We start from the raw sequence: 27,690 nt of genomic DNA on the forward strand, positions 1-27,690 counted from the left end.
CTCAACTAGAGTAATCGGAAAATTGAGACAAAATGACGGTGTTCCATTTAAAAAAAAATTACGGTGACGTCATTACTCGAAAGTAGTTCACCCTGCATATTAGATTATTATTTTAAAATACGGTAAATTAAAATAAAAAATCGACGTGTTTCAGGATTATTTCTTAAAATGGTCTGTTTAGCTAAAAATGAATTTGTTTTATACTTTACGGACACAGTGTATAAAGTGTTGTAATTGTCTTTTCTACGTAACACATCGTTGGCACTTATGGTTGGAACATTTGGGATTATCTGTATACATATAGGATGTTGGTTATTTACACATTATCCCGAATAGGTATTTCAGGGTTTGATGAATTAAGTTCCAATAATAATTTTTGTTTCTCTTCAGAAATGGTTTTTGCACTATTAAGATTGCTTAGATTTTCAACCCAAAGCCCTTGGTACTCATGATTAAATTCAGATGGAGGGAAAATAACCAACAATAGGGTAGGTATATTATTTATACAGATTTCAGAATGTTTCAAACATAAGTGCCATCAGTGGGTCAGTAGAAGTTGAGTAAAGCACTGACGTCAAGTAAGTAACTTTTAGCGCTAACTTCAAAATATTGCCGATAAAATGAAGGTATAAATAACAGCGGTAGTCATCCAGATACTGTACTCGACGAATTGTTGCTTTACTTAAAACTGTTCAGGAATTGATCACTCAAAAAGTTTATAAAAATGGTCCTCAAAAAATATTTCACAAATTGTTTCAAAATCTGCATGAACTTACAAGATCCAAAGAAAACACAAAAACTCACATAAATCGATCTGGATCGAAGTAATGAAAACTACAAACTGATCAATGAAGACAATCCGCTACTTAACTAACGTAAAACTTGACACTTGGCCTGTTATATCGATAAACAAAAAAGACATGCTACTTGAATTCTTCGATATCGTATGTCAGACATGTTTTATATGAAACTGTATAGCAATGTGAGAATCAAATATCGAATGGCAGGATTTTCTTCTTCAGGTGGTAATTGGATTACACGTTCAACATGGCTAGTTTTATTTATAGAATATCGATGAGAACGAGAAAAACGCAATTTTTTATCTATTCTGGTCAACGTCAAGGTTTTTCTTATTATTATTCAATGGGGTTTTTGACAGTAAAAAATTAAATTCTTTGTATTGACATCCTTATAAAGGGTGTTTTTTAGAGCTATAGAACTTTAAATTGCAATAAAACAACGATGGATTATTCGATTGACATGAATTTTATTTATCCGCAAGATAATCTTGTGGCATTGCATTTTAAATATGATTTCTGGCATATGACCGCTACGGCTGGCTCGGATGTAGTCCAATCTGGACGTCCAATTTTCGGTGACTTTTTCCAACATTTGTGGCCGTATATCGGCAATAACACGGCGAATGTTGTCTTCCAAATGGTCAAGGGTTTGTGGCTTATCCGCATAGACCAATGACTTTACATAGCCCCACAGAAAGTAGTCTGCGGTGTTAAATCATAAGATCTAGGAGGCCAATTCACAGGTCCAAAACGTGAAATTAGGTGGTCACCAAACGTGTCTTTCAACAAATCGATTATAGCACGAGCTGTGTGACATATTGCGCCGTCTTGTTGGAACCACAGCTCCTGGACATCATGGTTGTTCAATTCAGGAATGAAAAAGTTAGTAATCATGGCTCTATACCGATCACCGTTGATTGTAACGTTCTGGCCATCACCGTTTTTGAAGAAGTACGGACCAATGATTCCACCAGCCCATAAAGCGCACCAAACAGTCAGTTTTTCTGGATGTAACGATGTTTCGACATACACTTGAAGATTAGCTTCACTCCAAATGTGGCAGTTTTGTTTGTTGACGTAGCCATTCAACCAGAATTGCCCTTCATCGCTAAACAAAATAAAATGGACGTAGTGCGCGATACGTATTCCGCACAGAACCATTATTTTCGAAATAAAATAGCACTATTTGCAAGCGTTGTTCAGGCATGAGTCTATTCATGATGAATTGCCAAACCAAACTGAGAATAAATCACTTGACAGCTGTTTAATCGGTCGCCATCTTGAACAGTAATGCCAACTTAAAGTTATACTTATACACCTCGAATAAAAACACCCGATCGAGCACCCGATATATTAAAACTTCAGGCTTCAACAATGAAGGTTTTAAGGTTTTGAATCTCAAGACCCTGGTGACCAATTGTGATCACCTCTTCGAGAAATAATATGCCCAGGAAACTTTTCTTACAAAATTGTTATTGTTTTATTGCTTGTGTGGCACGTAGCCCCTTTTTGTTGAGAATAAACGTCGTGCACATCAGTATCTTCCAAATCCAGCCATAAAAAAATCAATAATCATAGTCAACAACTCAAAAACTGCACCAAACAGTGACACATTGATTATGAAGAGGCTTTTCAACAATCATTCTTGGATTTTTCGTTTTTACCATCTTTGTAGTGAATTTTAAGAGCTTCAGTGCGTTGTTGATGCGTACATCGTTCCATTCTTGGTAATGGCGTAGTTTTATTTGTAAAGTGTTAGAAGATGAATGCTTTAAAAGTGGCAGCTGTCCAGAAAAAAATCTATTCAAAATGCAACCTCTTCTTGGAAAACCTTGTATATTTGGCTCATTAGATGCTAATTTTGAGAAGGGAATTTATATAAAAAAACCATATAAAATTAGTCTTTGGATTTCCTGCACGTACTTTTTTTATTGTGATAGCCTATGTGAAAAAGACTAAAAACTTCCTTTGAAGAGAACCTCATGGTTCACCAAACTTGACTGAAAACAAAAATTTTACTATCATTTAGAACAACACTCTTTTCTTCAAATACCTGGATAAATATATCGAACCAAATAAGATTGAATCGTATAAATGTTAAATACGAAAAAATCACTTCAAATGAAATAGTTATTATGGTTTTTGTTGCAGAACGAAGATAAAGAAGTGAATCTCCCACTTCTTCAAAATTATTTCACATTGTTCAAGAGCACACAAGGATGAACTAACAGTTAAGAGCGAAAGTGAATTCTTTCATTGGTTGACTTGTTGCTAATTTAAAACCAACTCGTTTTATAGAAGGATGTCAAGGTTGCCTCACTCCGAAATCTTGAGTCTAGACTGGCCACTAGATCGCAAAGAACGAAAGTGAACACGCATGAAGATTATCTCTTCAATTTGAAGAAATGAATGAACATCTTGTTGATATTGAAAGTTCTAAAGGGTGTTTTTTTAGAGCTATAGAACTTTAAATTGCAATAAAACAACGATGGATTATTCGATTGACATGAATTTTATTTATCCGCAAGATAATCTTGTGGCATTACATTTTAAATATGATTTCTGGCATATGACCGCCACGGCTGGCTCGGATGTAGTCCAATCTGGACGTCCAATTTTCGATGACTTTTTCCAACATTTGTGGCCGTATATCGGCAATAACACGGCGAATGTTGTCTTCCAAATGGTCAAGGGTTTGTGGCTTATCCGCATAGACCAATGACTTTACATAGCCCCACAGAAAGTAGTCTAGCGGTGTTAAATCACAAGATCTTGTAGATCAATTCACAGGTCCAAAACGTGAAATTAGGCGATCACCAAACGTGTCTTTCAATAAATCGATTGTGGCACGAGCTGTGTGAAATTTTGCGCCGTTTTGTTGGAACCATAGCTCCTGGACATCATGGTTGTTCAATTCAGGAATGAAAAAGTTAGTAATCATGGCTCTATACCGATCACCATTGACTGTAACGTTCTGGTCATCATCGTTTTTGAAGAAGTACGGACCAATGATGCCACCAGCCCATAAAGCGCAACAAACAGTCAGTTTTTCTGGATGTATCGGTGTTTCGACATACATTTGAGGATTAGCTTCACTCCAAATGCGGCAGTTTCATTTGTTGACGAAGCCATTCAACCAGAAGTGCGCTTCATCGCTAAACAAAATAAAATTGTCGTAGTGCGCGATACGTATTCCGCACAGAACCATTATTTTCGAAATTAAATTGCACTATTTCCAAGCGTTGTTCAGGCGTGAGTCTATTCATGATGAATTGCCAAACCAAACTGAGAATAAATCACTTGACAGCTGGTAAATCGGTCGACATCTTGAACAGTAGGTAATGGCAACTTAAAGTTATATACATCGATAAAAAACACCCGTTACTTCAATTAAGTATTCGAAATTTCATGTTGAAATTTTTCTCACAATGCAGTGTACTATCTGAGTGTCTCTCTACTCTACTGATAATATTTCAATCTTAGATTAGAAAAAGCAAATGAACAAGCCGACCTAAATACTGGGCAATTTAATACAGAATTTTTGGGTTGAGATTGTAGTTGGACATTAGAAATGCATGTTTCTACAACGCTTCAAAATTCTCCAATTCAACAAATTGTGAAAACTTTGCAGTTAAAAAACTATAGCACTTTTGGTTCCTCCCAAAGCAGCTTCTCGGTCAGCAATGGTGAAACTAGTGTAAAAATTCGAGCTGTTAGCACAGTTAGTTAGGTAAAGAACCGAAACTAAAAATGAAACCTCTTATTGAATTCAAATATCACAGTCCTACCAAATTTTTTTTAAGATCGCTAAGTACCGTTTACAAGATTATGAATTGAAATTTCAAAAAACCTGCCGTCATCTCCAACATTTCAACACTTCATTGAAAAAACTAGAACGAGTTTACTACCAAATTCGAACCCAACAATTATCAGCGAAAAAAACTGCTAACAGATGGATTTAACCTGTACCATGTTACGCAGATGCCTGAAATCCGCGATGGGTTGGTCAAATGCTGTAACAATGGGTGAGATTATCGCAAACCCAGATCGTTCCTAACCTGTCTGAATGCCTCGTTCAATGTCAATGACCGTCATCACTTTGGCAACAGGCACAGCCAAAGCCGACTTGCAGATATTTGTGTGGGTGTGTCCGTATAGACGCTATTTTCAACGTACAGTTTGTAAACCCTTCGCTTGTTTATATTTACGGAGAAATTTCGACTTTTTGGTTTTTGTCCACATTTATATCGGTAGGAAAGATTGCTAGTGGGGTCCGACCTTTAGCAATTTTTTCGAAAAATATTTATGTTTTTTTTCGCTGATATAATTTACTTTTCAATTCTGAAAGAAATTCTGAAATGATTATGCTCCTAAATTCATTAATTTCTGAGTTATTCAAGATTTTTTCTGTTTATATTGTGCAGATTCATGTTTAACTTAAAATATGTCAAGAAATAGTATTTCATCAGCTATGAGCCACTTGCCCCTGTCGTACGTCTCTGGTGGTAGCCAAAAACTTTTATCGAGTATCATTTAGTAGGGTTTATATTACCTACACCCCTAGCAAAGTATGAAAATAATACGTCAAATATTTTAAGTGTAAGGAACACAAAGCAAAAAGTTCATATTCAAAAAAAGCAATAAACAAACTGTTTGATAATTATGAAAATACACTATGTGATGGGGGAATTTATTCCTCAAAAATAATGTTGTCCAAATGCCTATTCTAATTGTAATGCCTCCAATTCTGCATCTTCAAAAACCTTCTCTCTTCCGACGTCATGCTGGTCTCCGACGTCAAAATCACCCTTCTTGAAGCGTTTAAACCACTCTCGGCATGTTCTTCAACTAATAGCGACCTCACCATAGGTATTTGGGAGAATTCGATGAGTCTCAGTCGCAGATTTCGTCATATTAAAGCAGAAAATTAAAACCTCCCGCAAATGATGAGAATTTGGCTCGTAAGCTGACATGTTTGATCGAAAAACTTTATGATGCAGACACAAATCGACTTATTTTTCGAAAGCGTTATGTTTACAAATACCTAAGCTTATTGTATGACATCTACGATCTATTTACCTTGTCTACCACCATCTATAGCAAAAACGGCGAAAGCAAAGTTGTACACCTAATAAATTCGAGAAGAATATAGAAAAAAATGAGGGAAGCAATTGGCGCATAATTTCTAGTGCTCAAAAGCTCCTGAATTCATTATTTCTCCATTGTCAATCACAATATTTTCAGAGCTTTGGAACAATAGAAAAACTTATATCTACTTTGATTTCCAGGTAGAAAATTGTTGATATCAAAAAATCTTCAATAGTAAACTCGCGATGAGGACATATTGTTTATCAAATCAATTGTTCATCATCTATTGGATTTCACGCGCGATTGTGAAAGCTAGATAAGATAAGATTAAACTCAGTCGCACACAGTGAAGGTGTTGCTATATTTCGTTTCAGTTAAATATGGAAGAAGATAGTGGCTTACAAGAAATTACCAACGAGGATTTGGCCTTGTTCAAGGATGCTTTGACTGGAGCAGGCTGTGATAATCTTGAGGTAATTAATGCAATCCAAAGGCCTTAACACTTTGTTATCTCACCGTTTGTTTTCCTCGCTAATTTGATTATGTTTACCGCTTTGAACTGGCTGTTAGTTTCTGTCACTTGTTTGTTGTGAATATGCCCAAGTTATCTTGATTTTCATCGTGATTTTTCAGAATATTGTTACGTACAGAGTTGATCTATATGAATGTTTACTTTTTACACAAATCAGTCACTTAATCCTTAAAGTATTAAGAACAATAGATAAGCCTTGGTTACATCACAATAAAAAACATTATTGATTAAAAATCGTGGCACATTTTGGAAACTTTAGGTCATTTTGTTTAGACTAGATTGTATTCCTTTCCTGAAACTGTAGACAATATTCTTCATTTACAAATTCATCTGAGTCATACTTGATAATTTTTTTCAATATTGAAAACACTTTGATGGATTGATCCACCTAGTTAGATACCAATTATTCCCAAAAACGTTCGAATATTATAGAATTAGTTGGATAATCTTATGGAATAATGATGGTGAAAGAGGAGTAGTTTATGAATGCCAAGGTCAAATCGCGAATTCATTTTAATAACAGATCACTATTTAATCTTTGATCAGTCATTTATATACACAATTCGTAATCTGAAGAATCTTTAGAGATATACATGAAAATTCAAGGCCTTTTTTTCCTGAAGTAAAAGTTGAAAACTTACACTTATATTGTTACTTGACAGGTAAGAACATGGTTTGGTTTTTTTTTATCCGCCAAAAATAGTAACGGGTGTTTTTTTTGTGTATATAATTTTAAGTTGGCATTACTGTTCAAAATGGCGACCGATTTGACAGCTGTCAAGTGATTTATTTTCAGTTTGGTTTGGCAATTCATCATGAATAGACCCCCGCCTGAACAACACTTGCAAATAGTGCAATTTTATTTCGAAAATAATGGTTCTGTACGGAATACGTATCGAGCACTACGTCCATTTTATTTTGTTTAGCGATGAAGCGCACTTCTGGTTGAATGGCTACGTCAACAAACAAAACTGCCGCATTTGGAGTGAAGCTAATCCTCAAGTGTATGTCGAAACACCGTTACATCCAGAAAAACTGACTGTTTGGTGGGCTTTATGGGCTGGCGGAATCATTGGTCCGTACTTCTTCAAAAACGATGATGGCCAGAACGTTACAGTCAATAGTGATCGGTATAGAGCTATGATTACTAACTTTTTCATTCCTGAATTGAACAACCATGATGTCCAGGAGCTGTGGTTCCAACAAGACGGCGCAACATGTCACACAGCTCGTGCCACAATCGATTTATTGAAAGACACGTTTGGTGACCACCTATTTCACGTTTTGGACCTGTGAATTGGCCTCCAAGATCTTGTGATTTAACACCGCTAGACTACTTTCTGTGGGGCTATGTAAAGTCATTGGTCTATGCGGATAAGCCACAAACCCTTGACCATTTGGAAGACAACATTCGCCGTGTTATTGCCGATATACGGCCACAAATGTTGGAAAAATTCATCGAAAATTGGACGTCCAGATCGGACTATATCCGAGCCAGCCGTGGCGGTCATAAGCCAGAAATCATATTTGAAATGTAATGCCACAAGATTATCTTGCGCATAAATAAAATTCATGTCAATCGAATAATCCATCGTTGTTTTATTGCAATTTAAAGTTCTATAGCTCTAAAAAAAACACCCTTTAGTAGTTTGTTTCCGGTATAATCGGTAGTTGTAGAGATCTGAAAATATTTTAGGGAGAAAGATCATTGTCTCAAACCCCAATATGCAAATTTTCAGCTCAAAATTATGATTAGTTTTTCATAAACGTCTAATAGGTCATCCCGGTGAATCATCCTGTATGTATACCTTTCATTCCAGGTGAAGATTTACACCATCAAACGGATAGCTTCATTAGCCAAAGTACTAGGGCCTGAAAGAACAATTTCAGAACTACTGGAATTCATAGATTCCCAACTGGACTGTTTAGAAGATGAAGTCCTATGCGGTTTGGTAGAAGAACTAGAGCTCTTCCTACCGCTGGTTGGTGGACCAGATCACTGTTACGAGTTGTTCTCAATACTCCTGAAGATCAGCAGATCGGTTGACGAAACGTTGGTCAGGAATAAGGCAGTAGAAGCCATCAAGAATCTGCTGAGCGAAATTGATCAGCAACTTACAGAGAAGTTTGTTGTTGCCAATTTGGTTGGTAACAATGACAATGTTTGGTTTTCTGAGAAATGTTCAACACTATCGCTCATACCAGTGAGTATGATTGTTTTTCTTTCCAATACAGAACAACATGTTTGTGGACCAATTGTTTTATCCTGACGTCCACTGTCAAATCAACATCAACATTACTTTTCATGCTGTCATCTCAATTGTCCTTTAGCTCATTATAGTTTACACAAAAAATCTTAGTTCTTTTTTCTTCCAGAAGATATCTATTGTTGAGTGAACTGTCAATGTTGAAGCAAGTAGATCGTACTGATGTTTTACTCGATTACTTTTGCAGGTTTGCTACCCAAAAGCTTCTTCAGATAACAAAATACTCCTCAGAGAAAAATACTGTCAAATGTTCGAAGACACTTCAGCCCTCGTTAGAAAACTGGCTGCCATTGGCCTTCCTGACTTCATCAATGTCTTGCAGATGGAGCATGTTTTGAAGGAGATAGTGCCTTTGTTGAACCTCATCGTAGAAGATGAACAGGTGAGATAAATTACAAAGGTCTGACCTAGACTCAGTTTTTTCGATAAATAAACAAATATAAATGAAACATGTCACTATCCGCATATCTTCGATTTTTACAGGAAGCAGTGAGGATGAGTGCAATCGACGTAGCTCTCAGCATAGCGTGCAAATCGAAAAACCAGGAAATACGAAATAACATGTTCGATGTTGTTAAAAAACAATGTGGTGAGTACATTTTCAACGAAATTGATTCATCTCCATTCAAATAGACTTCACATTCTGCATTTTTAAGAAATCAAGGGTGTTTTTTTAGAGCTATAGAACTTTAAATTGCAATAAAACAACGATGGATTATTCGATTGACATGAATTTTATTTATCCGCAAGATAATCTTATGGCATTACATTTTGAATATGATTTCTGGCATATGACCGCCACGGCTGGCTCGGATGTAGTCCAATCTGGACGTTCAATTTTCGATTACTTTTTCCAACATTTGTGGCCGTATATCAGCAATAACACGGCGAATGTTGTCTTCCAAATGGTCCAGGGGTTTGTGGCTTATCCGCATAGACCAATGACTTTACATAGCCCCACAGAAAGTAGTCTAGCGGTATTAAATCACAAGATCTTGGAGGCCAATTCACAGGTCCAAAACGTGAAATTAGGCGGTGTCTTTCAATAAATCGATTGTGACACGAGCTGTGTGACACATTGTGCCGTCTTGTTGGAACCACAGCTCCTGGACATCATGGTTGTTCAATTCAGGAATGAAAAAGTTAGTAATCATTGCTCTATACCGATCACCATTGACTGTAACGTTCTGGCCATCATCGTTTTTGAAGAAGTACGGACCAATGATTCCACCAGCCCATAAAGCGCACCAAACAGTCAGTTTTTCTGGATGTAACGGTGTTTCGACATACACTTGAGGATTAGCTTCACTCCAAAGGCGGCAGTTTTGTTTGTTGACGTAGCTATTCAACCAGAAGTGCGCTTCATCGCTAAACAAAATAAAATGGACGTAGTGCGCGATACGTATTCCGCACAGAACCATTATTTTCGAAATAAAATTGCACTATTTGGAAGCGTTGTTCAGGCGTGAGTCTATTCATGATGAATTGCCAAACCAAACTGAGAATAAATCACTTGACAGCTGTTAAATCGGACGCCATCTTGAACAGTAATGCCAACTTAAAGTTATATACCTCGAAAAAAAAACACCCGTTACTTGCTCTTTCAGTTTTCTCTAGTATTTATCAGCCTTGACGAAAATTCTATTTTCCAGAGAAAAACTCATGGAGATTACGCCAAAAAGTTGCAATGGCCATCAACGAAATTGCTGCAGTGTTCGGTGAAGAAGATTTAATCGAAAATATCCTCGAAATGTACGATAGCCTCATCAACGATAGATCCACAGAAGTGAGAATAGAAGCCGTGCTGAATCTGTACAACTTCGCAGAGAGCCTCCACACCAAACTCAGTACAATAGAAGAACCCAAACGAACGTTTGACGAAATATTCCTCCAGGAGTTAATGCCTACTATCATCTCCATAACCCACGATTTTACAGATGAGGTCAAAATAGCTTTCTCCTCGGTTGTTTTATCCTTAGGGCTCCTGATACCAGATGAAGTCTTCAAGGAGACCATACTGTCAATTGTGATTAACGGATTAGAAAAAGACATGCCTTTGATGTTCAAGGAGAACATCCTCATGAACCTAGGTTTTCTACCAAAAGATGTTGATCTCATCAAATCTCTCTCCTCCATCAAGAACATCATAAAGCACATTCTGGTGACCTCAGAAACGTCTTGGAGAACCAGAAGAAGTCTTCTGGTTAGCTTCGTCCATGTCTGTAAATTTTGTTCCGTAGAATATTTCCAGGAGAATCTTCTAGTTTATTACATCCTTCTACTGAAGGACAACATTTATGCCGTTAGAAGAACAGCAGCAACTATAATTCCAATTCTTACGAAAAGATTTGGAATTCACTTCTTCATACGTGAAATAATGCCTCAAATCATGGATGTACTCAAAAGCAGAAAATACCTAATGAGGTATGTGGTGTTATTCTGCATTCAGGAGTTGATATTCCCAACTGTGATTGCTTATAAGATACCATGCGATAAAGATATATATATGAAAGATCTAAAAGCGTTGTTGGAGAAGGACGAGAAGAAATATGGTAGAGTGTTGTGTAGGATATGGAGTCTAAATAAAAGATTGAAAGAAGCTCTGGAAAAAGAACCAGTGAGAGCTGTGATCACTACATACACTGACGATTACAACATCAGTGAAGAAAATATAAAAATATACTCAGAAGAATTGTTAGATCCTCTGACCAAACAGGAAGAAGACATTTTTTCTGTAGGATCCAGTAATGATAAAGAAGAAGTATGTTATCTAGAAGGTATACTTATTCTCCTCAACAAAGTTATTCTGGATATACTCAAATCTATGTTGGAAGATCCAACGAAGAACGTACAGGAACGGACTAAGTACGTATTCACACTAATCAAAAAATTTTCGAACGAATTGAACAAAAAGTTGACAGTTGATTGGGTAAGCACCTGCATTTCGAAGGTGGAGGAAACTTCTTGGGCAGAAATAGAGAAACAATTAGATGAAGAGATTGATAAAGCTGTGATAGATTGCAAGGAAGCTGAGAAAATTGATACCGATTTGATGGATACAATATCTGTCGATTCCTCCTCAGTGGATATTAAAAAAATTGATATTCCCAAATTGGAAGTTTTTCCAAGCGATCATCTCAAATCTGAGGAAAGTCATTTTGAGCAGATGGAAAGTGTTGACGAAGAGAAGTGTAGAGATTCGAATTGCTGATATATACGGGTACCTGTTTAGTTGTTAACTTTGGTTACGAGTTTTCTGAAAGTTTATTTTGTATATATTATTGTAAATAAATATCGGTAACAATATACTCAATATAATAAAGAGTATGGAACCAGGATTTTCTTTACACATTCTCAATTTTTTCATTAAATTTTAGTTTATTATCATAATTGCATCAGATGCTATCTCCATTTTATTGGAAATAATGTTGAATGTGTGGATTCAATATTGATTCATTTCGGAGGTTGAATTATGAAAAAATTTCAATAACGTTAGTCCTCAAATATATCCCTGAAGAGCCCCTTGATCATGGTAACTTGTATTTTTGTGAAGAGTTTGTCAAAATTTGGCTGATTGAAATAGAACTCCAAATACGATGGTTTTTGACTTGAATCGAATTTTGTGGTGATGCATTTTAGGAGGGCCACTGACTTCTCAGATTAACAACTGTCCCTCCTTCAAGTATAAATGAGTAGTTTTTTCAAAGCACACCCGAAAATCCCCTGAATCGATTACCATCTTTACTAGGCAGATTCAGACGAAATAATCGCAAGAAATAGATGCTTTTAAAGCTCTAACAGTAACTCCAAGTCTCCATGGGGGTTTTCTACATATTTCGACGACATAATTACGTTGAAAATATATTGATTTAAAAAAATATATCAAAGAATCGAAGAAAAAAATGAATGAATGCCATAATAAACAAAAATGACGATGATAAATGCTCCACCTATAAAAATGTAAGTCCAATAATCGACCCTTGTGGAACTCCTTTCTTCAAGGAGTATTATTTAACCTATTAACCCACCAGTTTCCGGGAAATGGTTGGAAAGCAGCATAAATAGATAGTTCTCTGAGCGTATCCGAAAAATAAATGACGCAGCCTTCAAATTCGACCGATAGCGAGCGTCTGGACGATTGATCCCAGATGGCGCTCATGACCTAGGTACACACACACACATAATAAAATTCGAGAAATTTCGTCTGATGCAAAGTGCACTGACTCATGTACGCATTCTATTCTGGGTTTAATGATGGAATTCACGTATAATTTTAGTCTGTGTTTTACGTAATGCGACGGTCATCGGTTATATTTGAAACGGTCCATGTTTCCAAGCTATCCTGTACGAGAGAAAATCCAATATTTGGGTTATTAACCTACTTGATGAATTGTGTGCGTATTTTGTTCGATCTCTAACGATGATTAATGTTAAAATATCAATTAAATACGTATTAGGCGAAAATGATCGAGTTTATGTGATGCATCTGAGTGTGGAATTAAATGCAATAACCAAGTTCTTATTGAGAATTGAAATTTGTCAAGAAGAGCACTGACTTTTTATTTGAAACATTTGAAAGTTTGTTCATCCAAACTTTTATTGGAAACCACAGAACTGTTTTACACATCATGGGATGTGATTTATTCATTATAATAGCAATGTTGTCGGTGTATTTTAAAATAATAATCTAATATACAGGGTGAATTACTTCCGAGTAATGACGTCACCGTCATTTTTTTTTAATGGAACACCCCCATTTTGTCTCAATTTTCCGATCACTCTAGCTAAGCTGATTCCGAAAATGTATCACATGTTGATTCCAATTGGTACAGGGTAGACAAAAATACAATAGTTTTGTGTGTGCTCATAAAGTAACGCGTAACATTCTTTAATAGTTAAATTAATAATATTATCGAAAATACTTATTGTCTAGCGGCAATTGGTTCGAATGTAACACCCTGTAGTTTGTTACATTTTTAGATTAATCAAAATGTATAAAAATAAGAAATAATTTCTTTCATTTTCTGTCTGCTAGACCACAAGTACCAAACATGTTTGGCAACAGCTCATTTTTATGAATCTTAAAATGTACCAAACTACAGGGTGTTACATTCAAACCAATTGCCGCAAGACAATAAGTATTTTTGATAATATTGTTAATTTAACTAATAAAGATTGTTACGCGTTACTTTATGAGCACACACAAAACTATTGTATATTTGTCCACCCTGTAGCAATTGGAATCAACATGTGATACAGTTTTGGAATCAGCTCAGCTAAAGTAATCTGAAAATTGAGACAAAATGGGGGTGTTCCATTCATTAAAAATGACGGTGACGTCATTACTCGAAAGTAATTCACCCTGTATATTAGATTATTGAATCTAAAAATGGTCTTTATAGCTTAAAATGAATTTGTTCCAAACTTTACGGACACAGTGTATATATAACAACTTATTAAAATTATAGCATGATGAAGAAAATATTTTTTTACAGTTTTACAAAAAGTGGATGATGCTACCGCGAAGTGACTGCCAAAAAAGTATTTGCTCAATCAACAGATAACAAAGCATTATTCAGTATTTTCCAAGAAATGGGTTAATGAAATCAACCGCTAGATCTCCTAAAATTACCGTACTTTCTTTGTTACTTGATACAACTCTGGATGAGAATTTTCAAACCAGATCTTACGTCGAAGACAAAGGTATGGTAACCTCCCATCCTTTTATCTCCGAAAGAATTAGTATTCTGAGGTGTCTGTGCGATTCCATTGATATTCAGTCTATATTCTCCTCACGGTATTCATTGAAGAAATGGAACATGAGACCACACCAAAATAATTTTTTATTCCGCATGTTTCGAGGCAATAAACCCAAAAGGTATACATGCAACACATGCACAAGTCCGCCAACCTAAGAAAAAAACAATTACCTATCATAATATACAGCATGTGACGCTTTAGCTTCATCAAAAAAGAAAATATCGGTTGGACAATTTGAAATCTCTGTATTTTTGGATAAGCACCTTATACGTTTTAACGAAGTTATAATGGATTTTCCAATGAGAGGTTTCATTTTGAAAAGCCCACTCTTGTCTCCTCATTCAACAGGTATAAACTGCGCCATTGCTAAAAATGGAACGATACACGTTTCAACAACGCAATGAAATTGTTAAAATTCACTACTAAAAATGATGAAAATTTTGCAGTGACGGCTGGCAAAAACTGAATAAAAATAATATTTTGATTCAGTAATGGTTAACGTATTTCTTAGATAATTATTTTGGTTGTTTCTATTATCCGATTGTTAGGGTCTGAGAAGAACCGTTTGCCAAACTAGGTAATTTCTTAGGCCCAGTTTCACCAAATGCTTTAATCTTGACTTGGCTCTTAAGTGAGGCCTTAGATCACGATTAATGTAATGTAGCGTTTCACCACACTCCAAAGCGCCATTTAATCGACCAATCGCGATTTAGCACTAATCGGCCATTTTTGGAGGATTATAACCTTTCAAGTTGAGATTAATAATTATTTATCAGTATGGAACTCTTGTCTATGTAATTATTTTTCCGGAAATTTCTAATTTTTGGGTCAATTTTATCAAAATATGACTATATGTATAGGCTCAATATTTCCCATTTAAAATACACGTAAACTTTGTTTTTGTGTTTTATGAAATATATTGCAAATAATAATTTATTGATATGTTCGATTGAAATATTATTTAAGAAGCAGTTAAACTTGTTAATAAAAATAAATAAGTTAATAAAATTACTTATATAGTTTTTTTTACAGAATGTGTGGTTTTGTGAAATGGGATAATTTCTTTTTAACTTCTGCAAGTTTCCGACATTTCGAAGCACATCACTCAACATTTTCGGCAAAAATTAACTTTGTTTTTTGTTTACAAGATGACAAATGTTTTGAAATGTTATGAGTTATGAATGACCTGACACCTAGCGCCAATGGTGGTCATCACTGCTTATACGATACAGAACACTATATAACTCTTTGTTCACAACGTTGCCAAATGGTTCGACTATTTAATCGCGATTTGGTTAATCGCGATCATCTTCGGACGGGTTGATGCATGGAGAAACAGAAAACACTGTTAAGCCTGCTTTAGTAACAAGCCGAGTTTAATCAATCTGGGATCAAGTGTTGTTTGGTGAAACTGGGCCTTAGAGTTCATATTGAGGGTATCCGGGTTTGACCCTAGTCGTGTTGAACGCATATGTTCCCTCTAACCACTGTTCTGCCAACGCCAACATCACTCATAACTAAGCAGGTACAAACGATCTAAACCCAAAATTCAGTACAGATGTGCTAAGCGGCGTTCAATAAGCTCACAGTAACACAGATTTTATGTTCAAAAAGTAAATTCAAATCAAAGGAAAAGTTCAAGGACAGATCCTTCAAGGAGATGCGCTTCTCTTTGAGAGATGTGTCCTTGAACTTTTTCACAGATTGGATCGCTATAATTATGTTAGTTTGTTAATCATTAATATATCCTATATTCTGAGTGAATAAATTATTGAATTCTTGTAAGAGTTTATTCATTAATAGCAAATGTTCGTTAACTACCAGTTAAAAATTTGTTGATAATTAATTTATGTTATTTGTGGAGATAACGTAAGTTCATATAAATTATTTATAACCGAAATTTATTGAATATTATCAAAAACCTTGTAAACAAATATTTTATTCTCTATTAATGAACTTTTTTGGATACATAATTCAACTATTAATGAATATATTAAATATAAATCTGCTGTAATATTTAGATGTGAAATACCTCCAAATAAGTGCTTTATTAATAAAAAAATATGGATTTCTCTCAGTGCAGGTGTAGACTTTCATATTCAACATTACAAGAACAATTCAGGAGCAATTTTCGAATGATAATTCATAATTTTCATAAGTGTCACTTGTGTGTAGGGTGAAAGCAAAACTTGTTCTCCTACACACAAGTGACACTTATGACAATTATGAATTATCATTCGTGCCACTTGTGTGTAGGAGAACAAGTTTTGCTTTCACCCCAAACATTTTTTATCGATATGTAAAACTGTCAATACTCACCCTGCAGCTGATAAATGGTCATTTGGTATTCTGCCAATTTTTCGTCGATATAATCCTGTGATTGATTCGCTATGATCTCGGCTGTCGAAGGTCCACTCTCCTCCTCGTCTGGCTCGTAATTGTGGGGTAAGGGGGGAGGTTCCATCGTAACACCCACGTATTCGTATTCGCGAGGGGGGTGGGAGAATTCCGGGGGAGACCAGGGGTGGACTCCGCGAAAATATTCGGGGGACGCGCTTCGATTCACGGCTGGTGAGGGCTGCAAAAAAAAAATTATTTTTTTAAAAAAATATTCTGCACTGTGCTATTTGTAACGGGTGTTTTTTTTCGAGGTATATAACTTTAAGTTGGCATTACTGTTCAAGATGACGACCGATTTAACAGCTGTCAAGTGATTTATTCCCAGTTTGGTATGGCAATTCATCACGAATAGACTCACGCCTGAACAACGCTTGCAAATAGTGCAATTTTATTTCGAAAATAATGTGCGGAATACGTATCGCGCACTACGTCCATTTTATTTTGTTTAGCGATGAAGCGCACTTCTGGTTGAATGGCTACGTCAACAAACAAAACTGCCGCATTTAGAGTGAAGCTAATCCTCAAGTGTATGTCGAAACACCGTTACATCCAGAAAAACTGACTGTTTGGTGCGCTTTATGGGCTGGTGGAATCATTGGTCCGTACTTCTTCAAAAACGATGATGGCCAGAATGTTACAGTGAATGGTGATCGGTATAGAGCCATGATTACTAATTTTTTCATTCCTGAATTGAACAACCATGATGTCCAGGAGCTGTGGTTCCAACAAGACGGCGCAACATGTCACACAACTCGTGCCACAATCCATTTATTGAAAGACACGTTTGGTGACCGAATAATTTCACGTTTTGGACCTGTGAATTGGCCTCCAAGATCTTGTGATTTAACACCGCTAGACTACTTTCTGTGGGGCTATGTAAAGTCATTGGTCTATGCGGATAAGCAACAAATCCTTGACCATTTGGAAGACAACATTCGCCGTGTTATTGGCGATATACGGCCACAAATGTTGGAAAAAGTCATCGAAAATTGGACGTCCAGATTGGACTACATCCGAGCCAGCCGTGGCGGTCATATGCCAGAAATCATATTTAAAATGTAATTCCACAAGATTATCTTGCGGATAAATAAAATTCATGTCAATCGAATAATTCATCGTTGTTTTATTGCAATTTAAAGATCTATAGCTCTAAAAAAAACACCCTTTAAAAGACGATAAATACATAAGAGATTTGGAAAGCACTGATGTGAAGTCAGGAGCTTTTGAGGGCTGGTTTATCATGCTCCAATACGCTCTATTAGTGATGACGTCACACACCGCCATTTTTGGTTCTCCTGTCAGTGTTCGGAATCCAAACAAACAAATTGTCATTCAAATTAGTACGTTGTCATTGAAGAAATTGACTTATTTTGATAAATAAGATTATTTAAGGAACGATTTTACTATTAATTGATAGACAGAAGGCACGAGATTATTGCCAGTAAGTTCGAACTTGAAGTTCAACTAATAAACACGGATTTTTACAAAATTTGGGAAATGATACAGGATTCAAACTTACTGGTATAAACCTCGTTCCTTCTGTCCATCAATTAATACTGAAATCGTTCCTCAAATACTCTTATTTATGAAAATATGCCAATTCCTTCAACGACACCGTACTAATTTGAATGACAATTTATTTGTTTGGATTCCGAACACTGACAGGAGAACCAAAAATGGCGGTGTGTTACGTCACAGTAATAGAGCGTATTGCATTTTAGGGATCTCCTAACTCTATATGTATTAGTGTTTCATAAACATTTCGAACAGATTCAAGATACAGGGTGATTCACCAGGATGGCCTATTAGTTGGACGTTTATGGAAAAGTAATCATAATTTTGAGCTGAAAATTTGCATATTGGGGTTTGAGACAATGATCTTCCTCCTTAAAATATTTTCAGATCTCTACAACAGTTTATAAGAAGATCATAAACTTGGATAACTCAAATTCATCACAACTCATGATTCTTAAATTAGAACCCATATTTTTTATTATTTCAGTCGATTCTACGTACATAATTTGTGGGGGTTACTTAAGCAAACCCTAGACCTAAAATGAATACTATAAAGTTGTCGAGGAAGAAGTTTAAATGAGAAAAAACCGCAATTTATAACTGTGTGGAGAAGTCTGGTACTTCCGGAAAACACAGAGAAAAACTAAAATTCGATGTTTCCATAACTAAATTTGACATTTCAAGAATTTTAATGAATTATTCGTAATTGAAAATTCTATTGGTTTATGGATTTCTCATCAATCCCAACGAAAAATTAGTTATAATTCATGAAATGTAAAATTTAATTATCCAAACATCGAATTTTAGTTTCTTTCTGTATTTTCCGGAAGTCACAGACTACTCCACACAGTTAGAAATTGCGGTTTTTCCTCATTTGAAGTTCTTCCTCGATACCTCTTGAAGTATTCATTTTAGGTATAGGATTTACTTAAGTAACCCTCACTATTTTTGTACGTAGAATCGACTGAAATAATAAAAAATATAAATTCTAATTTGAGAATCTTGAGTTTCTATGAATTTGAGTTGTCCAAGTTCATGATCTTCTTTTAAACACCCTGTACATTTTTTTTTTATCCAAACCGCAAACAGTCTCATAATACTACGTATTTGCAGAATCGAATATGAAAAAGATTTTTCCAAAAAAAAATTTGTTTGCAGAAATATTCAAAAAAATTTGAGTTCCTGTCGCCATAATTTTTTTCATAAGAATCCCATTAACTCATGAACCGTTGAGTTTTTAACCAAAGTATGGCATATTGCTGAATTTCCCTTCAAAAACGCTATCTAATAATGCAATAATATACAGGGTGTGCCATTTAAAATAAGGAAGTAGTAGTCTGTTTCCGGTATAACCGTAAGTTGAAGAGATCTGAAATTATTTTAGAGAGAAAGATCATTGTCTCAAACCCCAACATGCAAATTTTGAGCACAAAATTATGATAAGTTTTCCACAAACGGCTAATAGACCATCGCGGTGAATCACCCTGTATTGAAAATTCCTCGATATTTTCGAAACGACGAGATTTGGTGAATATGAATACCCTATTAAAGTAATTATTTTACGTTGAATACATCATTGTAAGCAACAATATTGGCGTGCTTAATGGTATTGACTTTCGTGTTTTTCAAGAAAAATAGTACGACAGTTTTTTTTTTTTTCAATTAAATTCATTTCTACAATTCTCATTTCATTCAGAACAAGAATAGTCTCTACGCATTTTCTCTAGGATGCACCCCTTTTAAATGAAAAAAAAAATTTAAACCGTTTGATATCCCAAAAATGCTCGAGTACAGGAACCGAACAACAAGTTGTTCAAATTATGCATAATTGTGAATCAGAGAGTTCAAAATGTCCAAAAATGTCAAATCCTTCAAAAATTACTTTTTATGATTCTATAAATGAAGTACTGACATAAGTCCAGTACCTTCAAAGAGACCCTTATACCATGTCCAACTGAAATGCACATAAACTTGTCTCTCGACAAGAAATGCTAGGACAAGACTTTACCGTCATTTATATTATATTTTATTACTGCGTTACAGTATCTACACTGTATACAGGTGAAGGTGAGTTGGCGCAGAACACAAACCAAATAAGCGTGACAACAATTAATCTTAGTGTATCCGTTTCTCATCATTTTTCAGTCAGCCTAGACGATTATGGGAGCAAGGTTGGTAGAAGAGATCCAACCTTCGATAAAAAGAAGAAAATCAATGCAGTGCTGTTCTTTGCTGACACTTGTGCAGATGGGGATTATACCAATTATACTGGCTTGAACTGCTTGAAACTGGAGAAAAAACCAGAAATTAAGGTTGGATAATATTTCAGTTAAACTTTCTTTGCAAAATGAGTCAATGATGATTTTTGTGCCATATCAGTATCAAAACAAAAGTAATTGTCATGGAGTGGATATTCTGAGTATGTTTCCTGAAGTGGCAATCCAGTAAGGGGTTGTAGCATATTCTTGCTAAGATCTAGAAACTTCTTAGATCTCGCAGTATGAAAGTTATGGAGAAACTTTTTGGAATGTTCCAACCCAGGAAAATTCCGCCAGAGTGTTTTTCTTTTAGCCTTTTTCTTCTCCTCTTTCTTGTAGGTTCATTTACCTAAACCACAGAAAGTTTGTGGGCCAATGAAAAGAGTTTGTTCTCCTTTCCTGGTGAGTGTGTTGTCTCCTTAATTTCCAGAATTAACAGACCCTGTTATTCTGGCCTATTTCGTTTTCTTTAACACTTTATTAACATCTTATTACTATAATTTGAACTGCGACAAGGTAAATCTTTTGTTCTCTACCCTACTCATTCATGGAAACCCAAGGAGGTCGTCAATGGCGTTGATAAAACTGACAACCTCTTTAGGGGCCTTGGCCGTTACCTCACGGGTATGCAGGTCCGGCTTCCCCATATGAATGATCCTTAGACCAGCCAGCTCTGGACACTTGCATGCCATATGTTCAGTTATTCCTGTTCTTCCTGCTCTTGATCCACAGAGCCTGCAAATCTCATCTGCTGATTTTCCTATACGGTACAAATGATGTTTGTACCGACAATGCCCCGTCAGCAGTCCCACCATCACCTGAAACTAGGTTCGTGGCAGCTTCAAGAGCTTTCTAGCATAGGTAGGTGAAATAATAACGAATTTCTTGGCCTGAGTAAGTCCAGGAGTGTTTGTCCAGTGGGTTATCCTGTTATTCAACTCCCATTGCTGGACCGCTGCCTTAGATTGGTTTTTTTCCAGCCCACATAAAGGCTCAGGTCCAGCAGGTGTTAACCTTGATGCACTTTTTGCAAGTTCATCGGCTTTTTCGTTTCCTTCAACACTAAAGTGCCCTGGTACCCATGGTAGAGTCAATTTATTGCCTCTGGCCAGTTACTTTATGGTGTTACGGCACTCCCAGGTCAACATAGACTCTTGGCAGTATTACCATCTTAGAATCCATGGTATGTGAGCTCAATGATTTCAATGTAGCCTGGCTGTAGGTATCACTATCTTACACTTTGATAGTCTATCAGAATTCTGGTAATTTCTGACCTCAACTCGGGAAATAAGTTAAAAATATGCGAAAAATTATCGAAATACTCCTACAATTACTGAACACAGCCTTTCTTATAATGTATTTCAAATAATTCTTCAAATTTACAGCATTGTTCCGACGTTCCAAGCAGTATGTTTGCACGAAAGAAGAGAAACTGGAAATTTAAAAGGCACACTTGCACTTGCTACGCTCGGCTGCAAGAATCTATCATGTCGTTGCTCAACTATGCTCAGAACTCACTTGGAATGATCACAGGTAAATTTTAAATATTTCTTTAGATTAGATTAGGTGAGTTGAGAGTACCACTGGTGTTTCATTCAGTCTAGGTTACTTTGTCCTTTCATCGCCTCCTATCTTTCATCCTGATCTCTCTCATTCTCAGCCCTGGGCTCCCTGTCGAATCACAGCTTCAGCAACAGCATCCGCTTCGGCAACACTGAGATAGACATCAACGACCACTTTGAACCTGAAAACTCCGGCGCCTCAGACGACGCCATGCGGGAAAAGATCAAGAATGCCCTGAACGCTGGTCCAGGTGCCAGTGACAGCACCAAGGAGGGAGACGAAGGCTCCGGTACTCCCCCTGACAACAAGGAGGACAACAAAGAAGATAACAAGGAGGACAACAAGGAAGATAACAAGGATGACAACCAGTACCAGAAGGTGCCGCTGCTGAACGTCTTCCCCAAGGACTCACCTCCGCCTCCCCTGTACGCCTTCACCGACGAGGAAGAGCGGAGAAAGAGGTCAGAGGGGCCATATGTGTTGGAACCAGAGCACCGGGAGGTCTTTAGGATCAAGACGAAGAGAGATGCGAAGTTGTCGAAACCCAGGGAGATTAGGGACCCCACTTACTTGCACAGGGAGCCGAAGATCAACACGATCTTCGACATCATGGACATCATGACCAGCATGCAGAAGTCGTTGTTCGGCAGCATGTTGCAGGAGGAGTCTGGTTTGTTGATTTTTATGATATATTAGGTGTACAACTTTGCTTCCGCCGTTTTTGAATAGGTGGCTGTAGCGGTAAGGGGTAGTCGAAATGAATAGATCGTAGATGTCATACAATAAGCTTGTATTTGTAAAGATAATGCCATCGAAATATTAGTAGATTTGTGTCTGCATCATAAAGTTATTCTCGATTAAACATGTCAGCTTACGAGCCAAATTCTCGTCTTTTGTGGAAAGTTCTAATCTTCTGCTTTAATATGAAGAAATCTGTGGCTGAGTCTCATTGAATGCTCTCAAATACCTATGGTTAGGCCGCTATTAGTGAAAGAACATGCCGCAAGTGGTTTCAACGCTTCAAGAACGGTGATTTTGACGTCAAAGACCAGTATGGCGGTAGAAGAGAGAATGTTTTCGAAGATGCAGAATTGGAGACATTACTTGAACAAGACTTATCTCAAACGCAACCAGAATTGGCAGGATCATTGGGAGTGACACAAGACACAAGTCATTTCAAAATGCCTGAAAGTCATGGAAATGATTCAGAAACAAGGAAATTGGGTGCCGTTCGAGTTGAAGTCGAAAGATGTTGCTTGTGAACAGCTGCTCGAAAGCCAAAGACAGAAGGGATTTCTGCATCGCATTATGACTGGAGACGAAAAATGGGTTCATTACGATAATCTCAAGTGCAGAAAATAATGGGGATATCCCGGTCATGCTTCCACGTCGACTTTCAAACCGAATATTCACGGTTCGAAGGTCATGATCAGTATTTGGTGGGACCAGCTCGGCGTAGTATATTATGCATTGTTAAAACCGACTGTAACAATCACAAGCGATCTATATCGAACGCAATTAATGCGTTTGAGCCGAGCATTGAAAGACAAACGACCGCAATACAACGAGAGACATGATAAAGAGATTTTTCAACATGAAAATGCTCGACCCCATGCTACGATAGTGGCAAGACATACTTGGAAACGTTGAAATGGGAAGTTCTACCTCACCCGCCGTATTCTCCAGACGTTGCTCCCTCATACTATCACTTGTGTTTCGATCAATGGCTGACCAGCACTTCCGGTCTTATGAAGAAATAAAAAATTGGATCGATTCGTGGATAGCTTCAAAAGATGACCAGTTTTTCAACGCGGGATTTGTACGCTGCCCGAAAGATGAGAGAAATAGTGGCCAACGATGGACAATACTTAGAATCATAAGTGTATAACCAGTTTTCTACAATAAAGCTTCGAATTTTGGAAAAAAAAACGGCGGAAGCAAAGTTGTACACTTATGTAGGTACTTTTGATAGAAATGTTTGGGATGCTTCATTCGGCATTTGAACTGACTTTCCTAAAGCAGATTGCAGCTTCGTTGAACTTTATTTGAGCCACCATACAAAACTTTTGATTTTTCTTAGAGCAGATTACGGTTTCGCTGAACTTTATTTGAGCCAACACGTAAACCTTGTGATAATCGAAATTTTTCTCTTTTGATTTTCTTAAATACTTCTAGTTTATCCAGGTCTTGGTCTGGATTACACAGCCCTGTTTATATGTTAAACAGAATTGTCATCTAAAGCGTCATATGTTTAGTTGGAGGTTGTGGAGATGAAAAAGCAACCTTACTGGCTACATGAAAAACCTACGAGCCATCAATATTTCAATTATTCATTACACAAAACTTAATTTGTACTTCCTCACAACTATTCTTCATAATTTATTTCATTTCCCACCTGCAGATACCTACAGCCACGACGGCGAGGCCTGTCCCTACCCTCACAACGTCTTGGGCAGTGTCAGACAACCAGGCCTCTTCGAGGTGGTCCACAAGACCCTCTACACAGTCATCAACTCCTCCGACACCGGCTTCCTGATGATCATCATCGGCGGCAACCTCTCCGACATAGCCTGCTCCTTCACGCCACTGGTGCAGAGCATAAAACACGTGGCCGAGAACACGGACGAAGACTCCACGCTGATCGTGCTGACGGGCACATGCCCCAACGGCCCTGACGCCAAAGTGAAGCTGCCTTGTGAGGAGCTCAATAAAAGACATCTGCCTCTTTTCGCGACAGGTATTTACATCATCGATTTTTTTTTTTAGATAATCGTAATTGTAACTTGTCAGAAACAGCGCGTTTTGTGGTTGACGGTTTTATAATATTGTTATTGGAATAACTCAACGTGAGAGGTCTATTAGGTTGTTTTAATTTCTTTTTTTTTTTCTTCCAGGACCTGGCAGTGACGAGTTTTGCAACTGCTACGAACTCTATGACGTTCCGTTAACGGTGAAGAGAATTTTGTCGAGATATAATTCGAACAGTAAAGAAGGTATTCCATCCCATTTCCATTCTGAATTTTATAAGGTGGTGTTTATTAGAGATGAGTCTGAAAGTTGACGCCCAATTCGCAGAAAGAATTTATTAGAAAACAATACCAAACATATAAGAACTCTATCATCTGCCACGGATCAAAAATACAGTATTCCCTTCGCATATGTCTCTGTCATTTCTGAAAAAAAACTTTTTGTGGATCCTGTCGGGAATCCAAGCTGACGCTTATTTTCTCTTCGCGTTGCTTGAAGTCTGACGCGCACTTAGGCGACGTGTCACAGAGAGAAAATTCTTGAGTCGTCAAGACTTTTTTCGCCCCTCGATAGAATTACATTGAACATATGCACAAACTCTTCGCGTCAGTTGACACTCATATGTTCAGAAGGCAATTATAAGTCGATGAAAGCCTCGAGAATCTTCTCTTCGCGATGAATCAACCTCAGACGAAGTACAGAGAAGAGGCCCATCAGTTAACGCTCAAATTCTTGACAGGGCAACAGCCAAAGAGAATAATCTTCTCTTCGCGATAAGTAAAAGTCGAATTAGGTGACGGAAAGAAAAAAGACGCATCAATTGGCGCTCAAATTATTGACAGGACAACACATAATAAGAATGATATTCTCTTGACAATGTGCCACCTAAGTAAGAGTCAAACTTAGGCAACGGAAAGAGATGATATGCGTCAGTTGACGCTCACATTCTCGACAGGGCAACAGACAAAGAGAATAATCTTCTCTTCGCAATGCGTCATCTAAGTAAGAGTCAAACATAGGCAACGGATAGAGAAAATAAGCATCAGTTGACGCTCACATTCTCGACAAGACAACAGGCAAAAACTCTGTCAAGAGTCAAACTTAAGTTTGACCCTTACTTAGATGACGCATTGAGAATAGAATATCATTCTTTTTGTCTGTTGTCCTGTCGAGAATGTGAGCGTCAACTGATGCTTCTCTTCTCTCTCCGTTGCCTAAGTTTGCCTCTCACTTAAATGACGCATTGAGAAGAAAAGATCATTCTTTTTGTCTGTTGCCCTGTCGAGAATGTGAACGGCAACGGAGATAGAAGAGAAGCAACGGTTGACGCTCACATTGTCGACAGGGACTCATACTTAAGTGACGTATTGCCAAGAGAAGATCATTTTTTTTGTTTAAAAAGAATGATTTTGCCAAGAGAAGATCATTCTTTCTATTCATAAACAATGATCTTCTCTTGGAAATACGTCACTTAAGTGAGAGTTAAACTTAAGAAACGGAAAGACAAGATACGCATCAGTTGACGCTCACATTCTCGACAGGATAACAAACAAAAAGAACGATCTTCTCTTGGCAATGCGTCATCTAAGTAAGAGTCAAACCCAAGCAATGGAAAGGAAAAATACGCATGAGTTTACGCTCATATTCTCGACAGGACAACCGACAACAAAACCGACCTTCTCTTCACGATGTAAGATGTAAAAGTCAACCTCAGACGAAGCACAGATAAGATAAGCGTCAGTTGACGCTCATATTCTCGACAGGGCAACAGACAAAAAAAAGTTGGTACTGTTGATTTGTGTTGGATATTCCAGATGGCAGAGCGCTTTGAAGTCTCTACACTTAATTATCTTCTTTTCGACTTGTTGCGATTCCAAATCGGTTTTATCTCGCAATGTTTTCCGCAGCTCCACCTCAAGACCTTGAAATAGCTGAACGTGGAAGACAAAAAAGGAGCATCATTGAATTGGATGAAGAGGAGGATTATGATGAAGAGGATGAGCCTTTTCACTACGACTCAAGGCGCGCTGCGCACGTCACTGGGGGAACGGTGAAGCAGAAGAATAAAAATGGTTGCAGTGTTGTCGAAGTGCCCGTAGGAATTATATATTTGAATTTATTTTCTATTAGTATTTATTCGATATCAATATATCAGTGATTGTTGAAAATATACATACAAGTCGATGTAACGACTGAAAGAAGTATCAGGTGGCCACTGGTACGTTCCGTTATTGTTACGGTTATTGTTACTGGTTAAGTAGGAAGCACATCATGAGTATATCTTTGCAGGAATACAGTTCTCGACACAAGTGAAATCTATTTTATTCATTGTGAGGGATCAATTTGGTAGGAAGCAGCATTTTACAGCTGTGGTCAGTTTGATTATGCTCTTTTATATTCTCCTTAGCAATGGGGAATTTTTTTTCAAACGAAATGAAGTATACGTCTAAGGCTGGTCAGTTCTGGACATTTGTTCAATACATATTAAGCTGTGTCCATGTCTGACTTGCAGAGTTTCGAAATTTCATTTGCCGGCAGGTTCATGCGGTACCAATGATATTCATACCAACAGTCCTCTAATAATTCAAAGTTGGTGTCAGCAGCGTGATCATCTTTGAGTATAACACAAAATATTTCCATTTTCACAAATCCAGAGGCATTTCTTATTCCTCATTTCTCATTGGAGAACTGTTGCCCTTGTGGTGTTCTTTTCCAAGCCTTCAGAAGCGTTTTGGTTCATCCTTGATTTCCTTTTTGAA

General features: G+C 37.1%; 3 protein-coding genes across 4 annotated transcripts in view; 2 read left to right on the forward strand and 1 right to left on the reverse strand.

Annotated features, from left to right (window-relative positions):
* LOC123679945 overlaps positions 1 to 27,690 on the reverse strand; it is a 149,979-nt gene that overhangs the window by 116,843 nt on the left and 5,446 nt on the right. For both annotated transcript variants that reach the window (XM_045617531.1, XM_045617530.1), the window contains exon 3: positions 16,767 to 17,025. In XM_045617531.1, coding sequence (XP_045473487.1) covers positions 16,767 to 17,025 — 259 coding nt within the window. The remainder of the gene's footprint in view (positions 1 to 16,766; positions 17,026 to 27,690) is intronic.
* On the forward strand, positions 6,208 to 12,025 carry LOC123679946 (serine/threonine-protein phosphatase 2A 65 kDa regulatory subunit A beta isoform-like). Its single transcript, XM_045617532.1, has 5 exons — positions 6,208 to 6,361; positions 8,241 to 8,624; positions 8,875 to 9,069; positions 9,171 to 9,276; positions 10,340 to 12,025. The coding sequence occupies exons 1-5, from the start codon at positions 6,269 to 6,271 to the stop codon at positions 11,896 to 11,898; spliced, it is 2,337 nt and encodes a 778-aa protein (XP_045473488.1). The 5' UTR covers positions 6,208 to 6,268; the 3' UTR covers positions 11,899 to 12,025.
* LOC123679947 lies at positions 20,240 to 27,101 on the forward strand. Its single transcript, XM_045617533.1, has 7 exons — positions 20,240 to 20,429; positions 20,508 to 20,674; positions 22,006 to 22,153; positions 22,281 to 22,853; positions 24,585 to 24,920; positions 25,078 to 25,176; positions 26,839 to 27,101. Exons 1-7 carry the CDS (start codon positions 20,351 to 20,353, stop codon positions 27,087 to 27,089), a joined length of 1,653 nt encoding a protein of 550 aa, XP_045473489.1. The 5' UTR covers positions 20,240 to 20,350; the 3' UTR covers positions 27,090 to 27,101.

This window comes from Harmonia axyridis, chromosome 5, assembly GCF_914767665.1.
Source record: "Harmonia axyridis chromosome 5, icHarAxyr1.1, whole genome shotgun sequence".
Classification (NCBI taxonomy): Eukaryota; Metazoa; Arthropoda; class Insecta; order Coleoptera; family Coccinellidae; genus Harmonia; species Harmonia axyridis.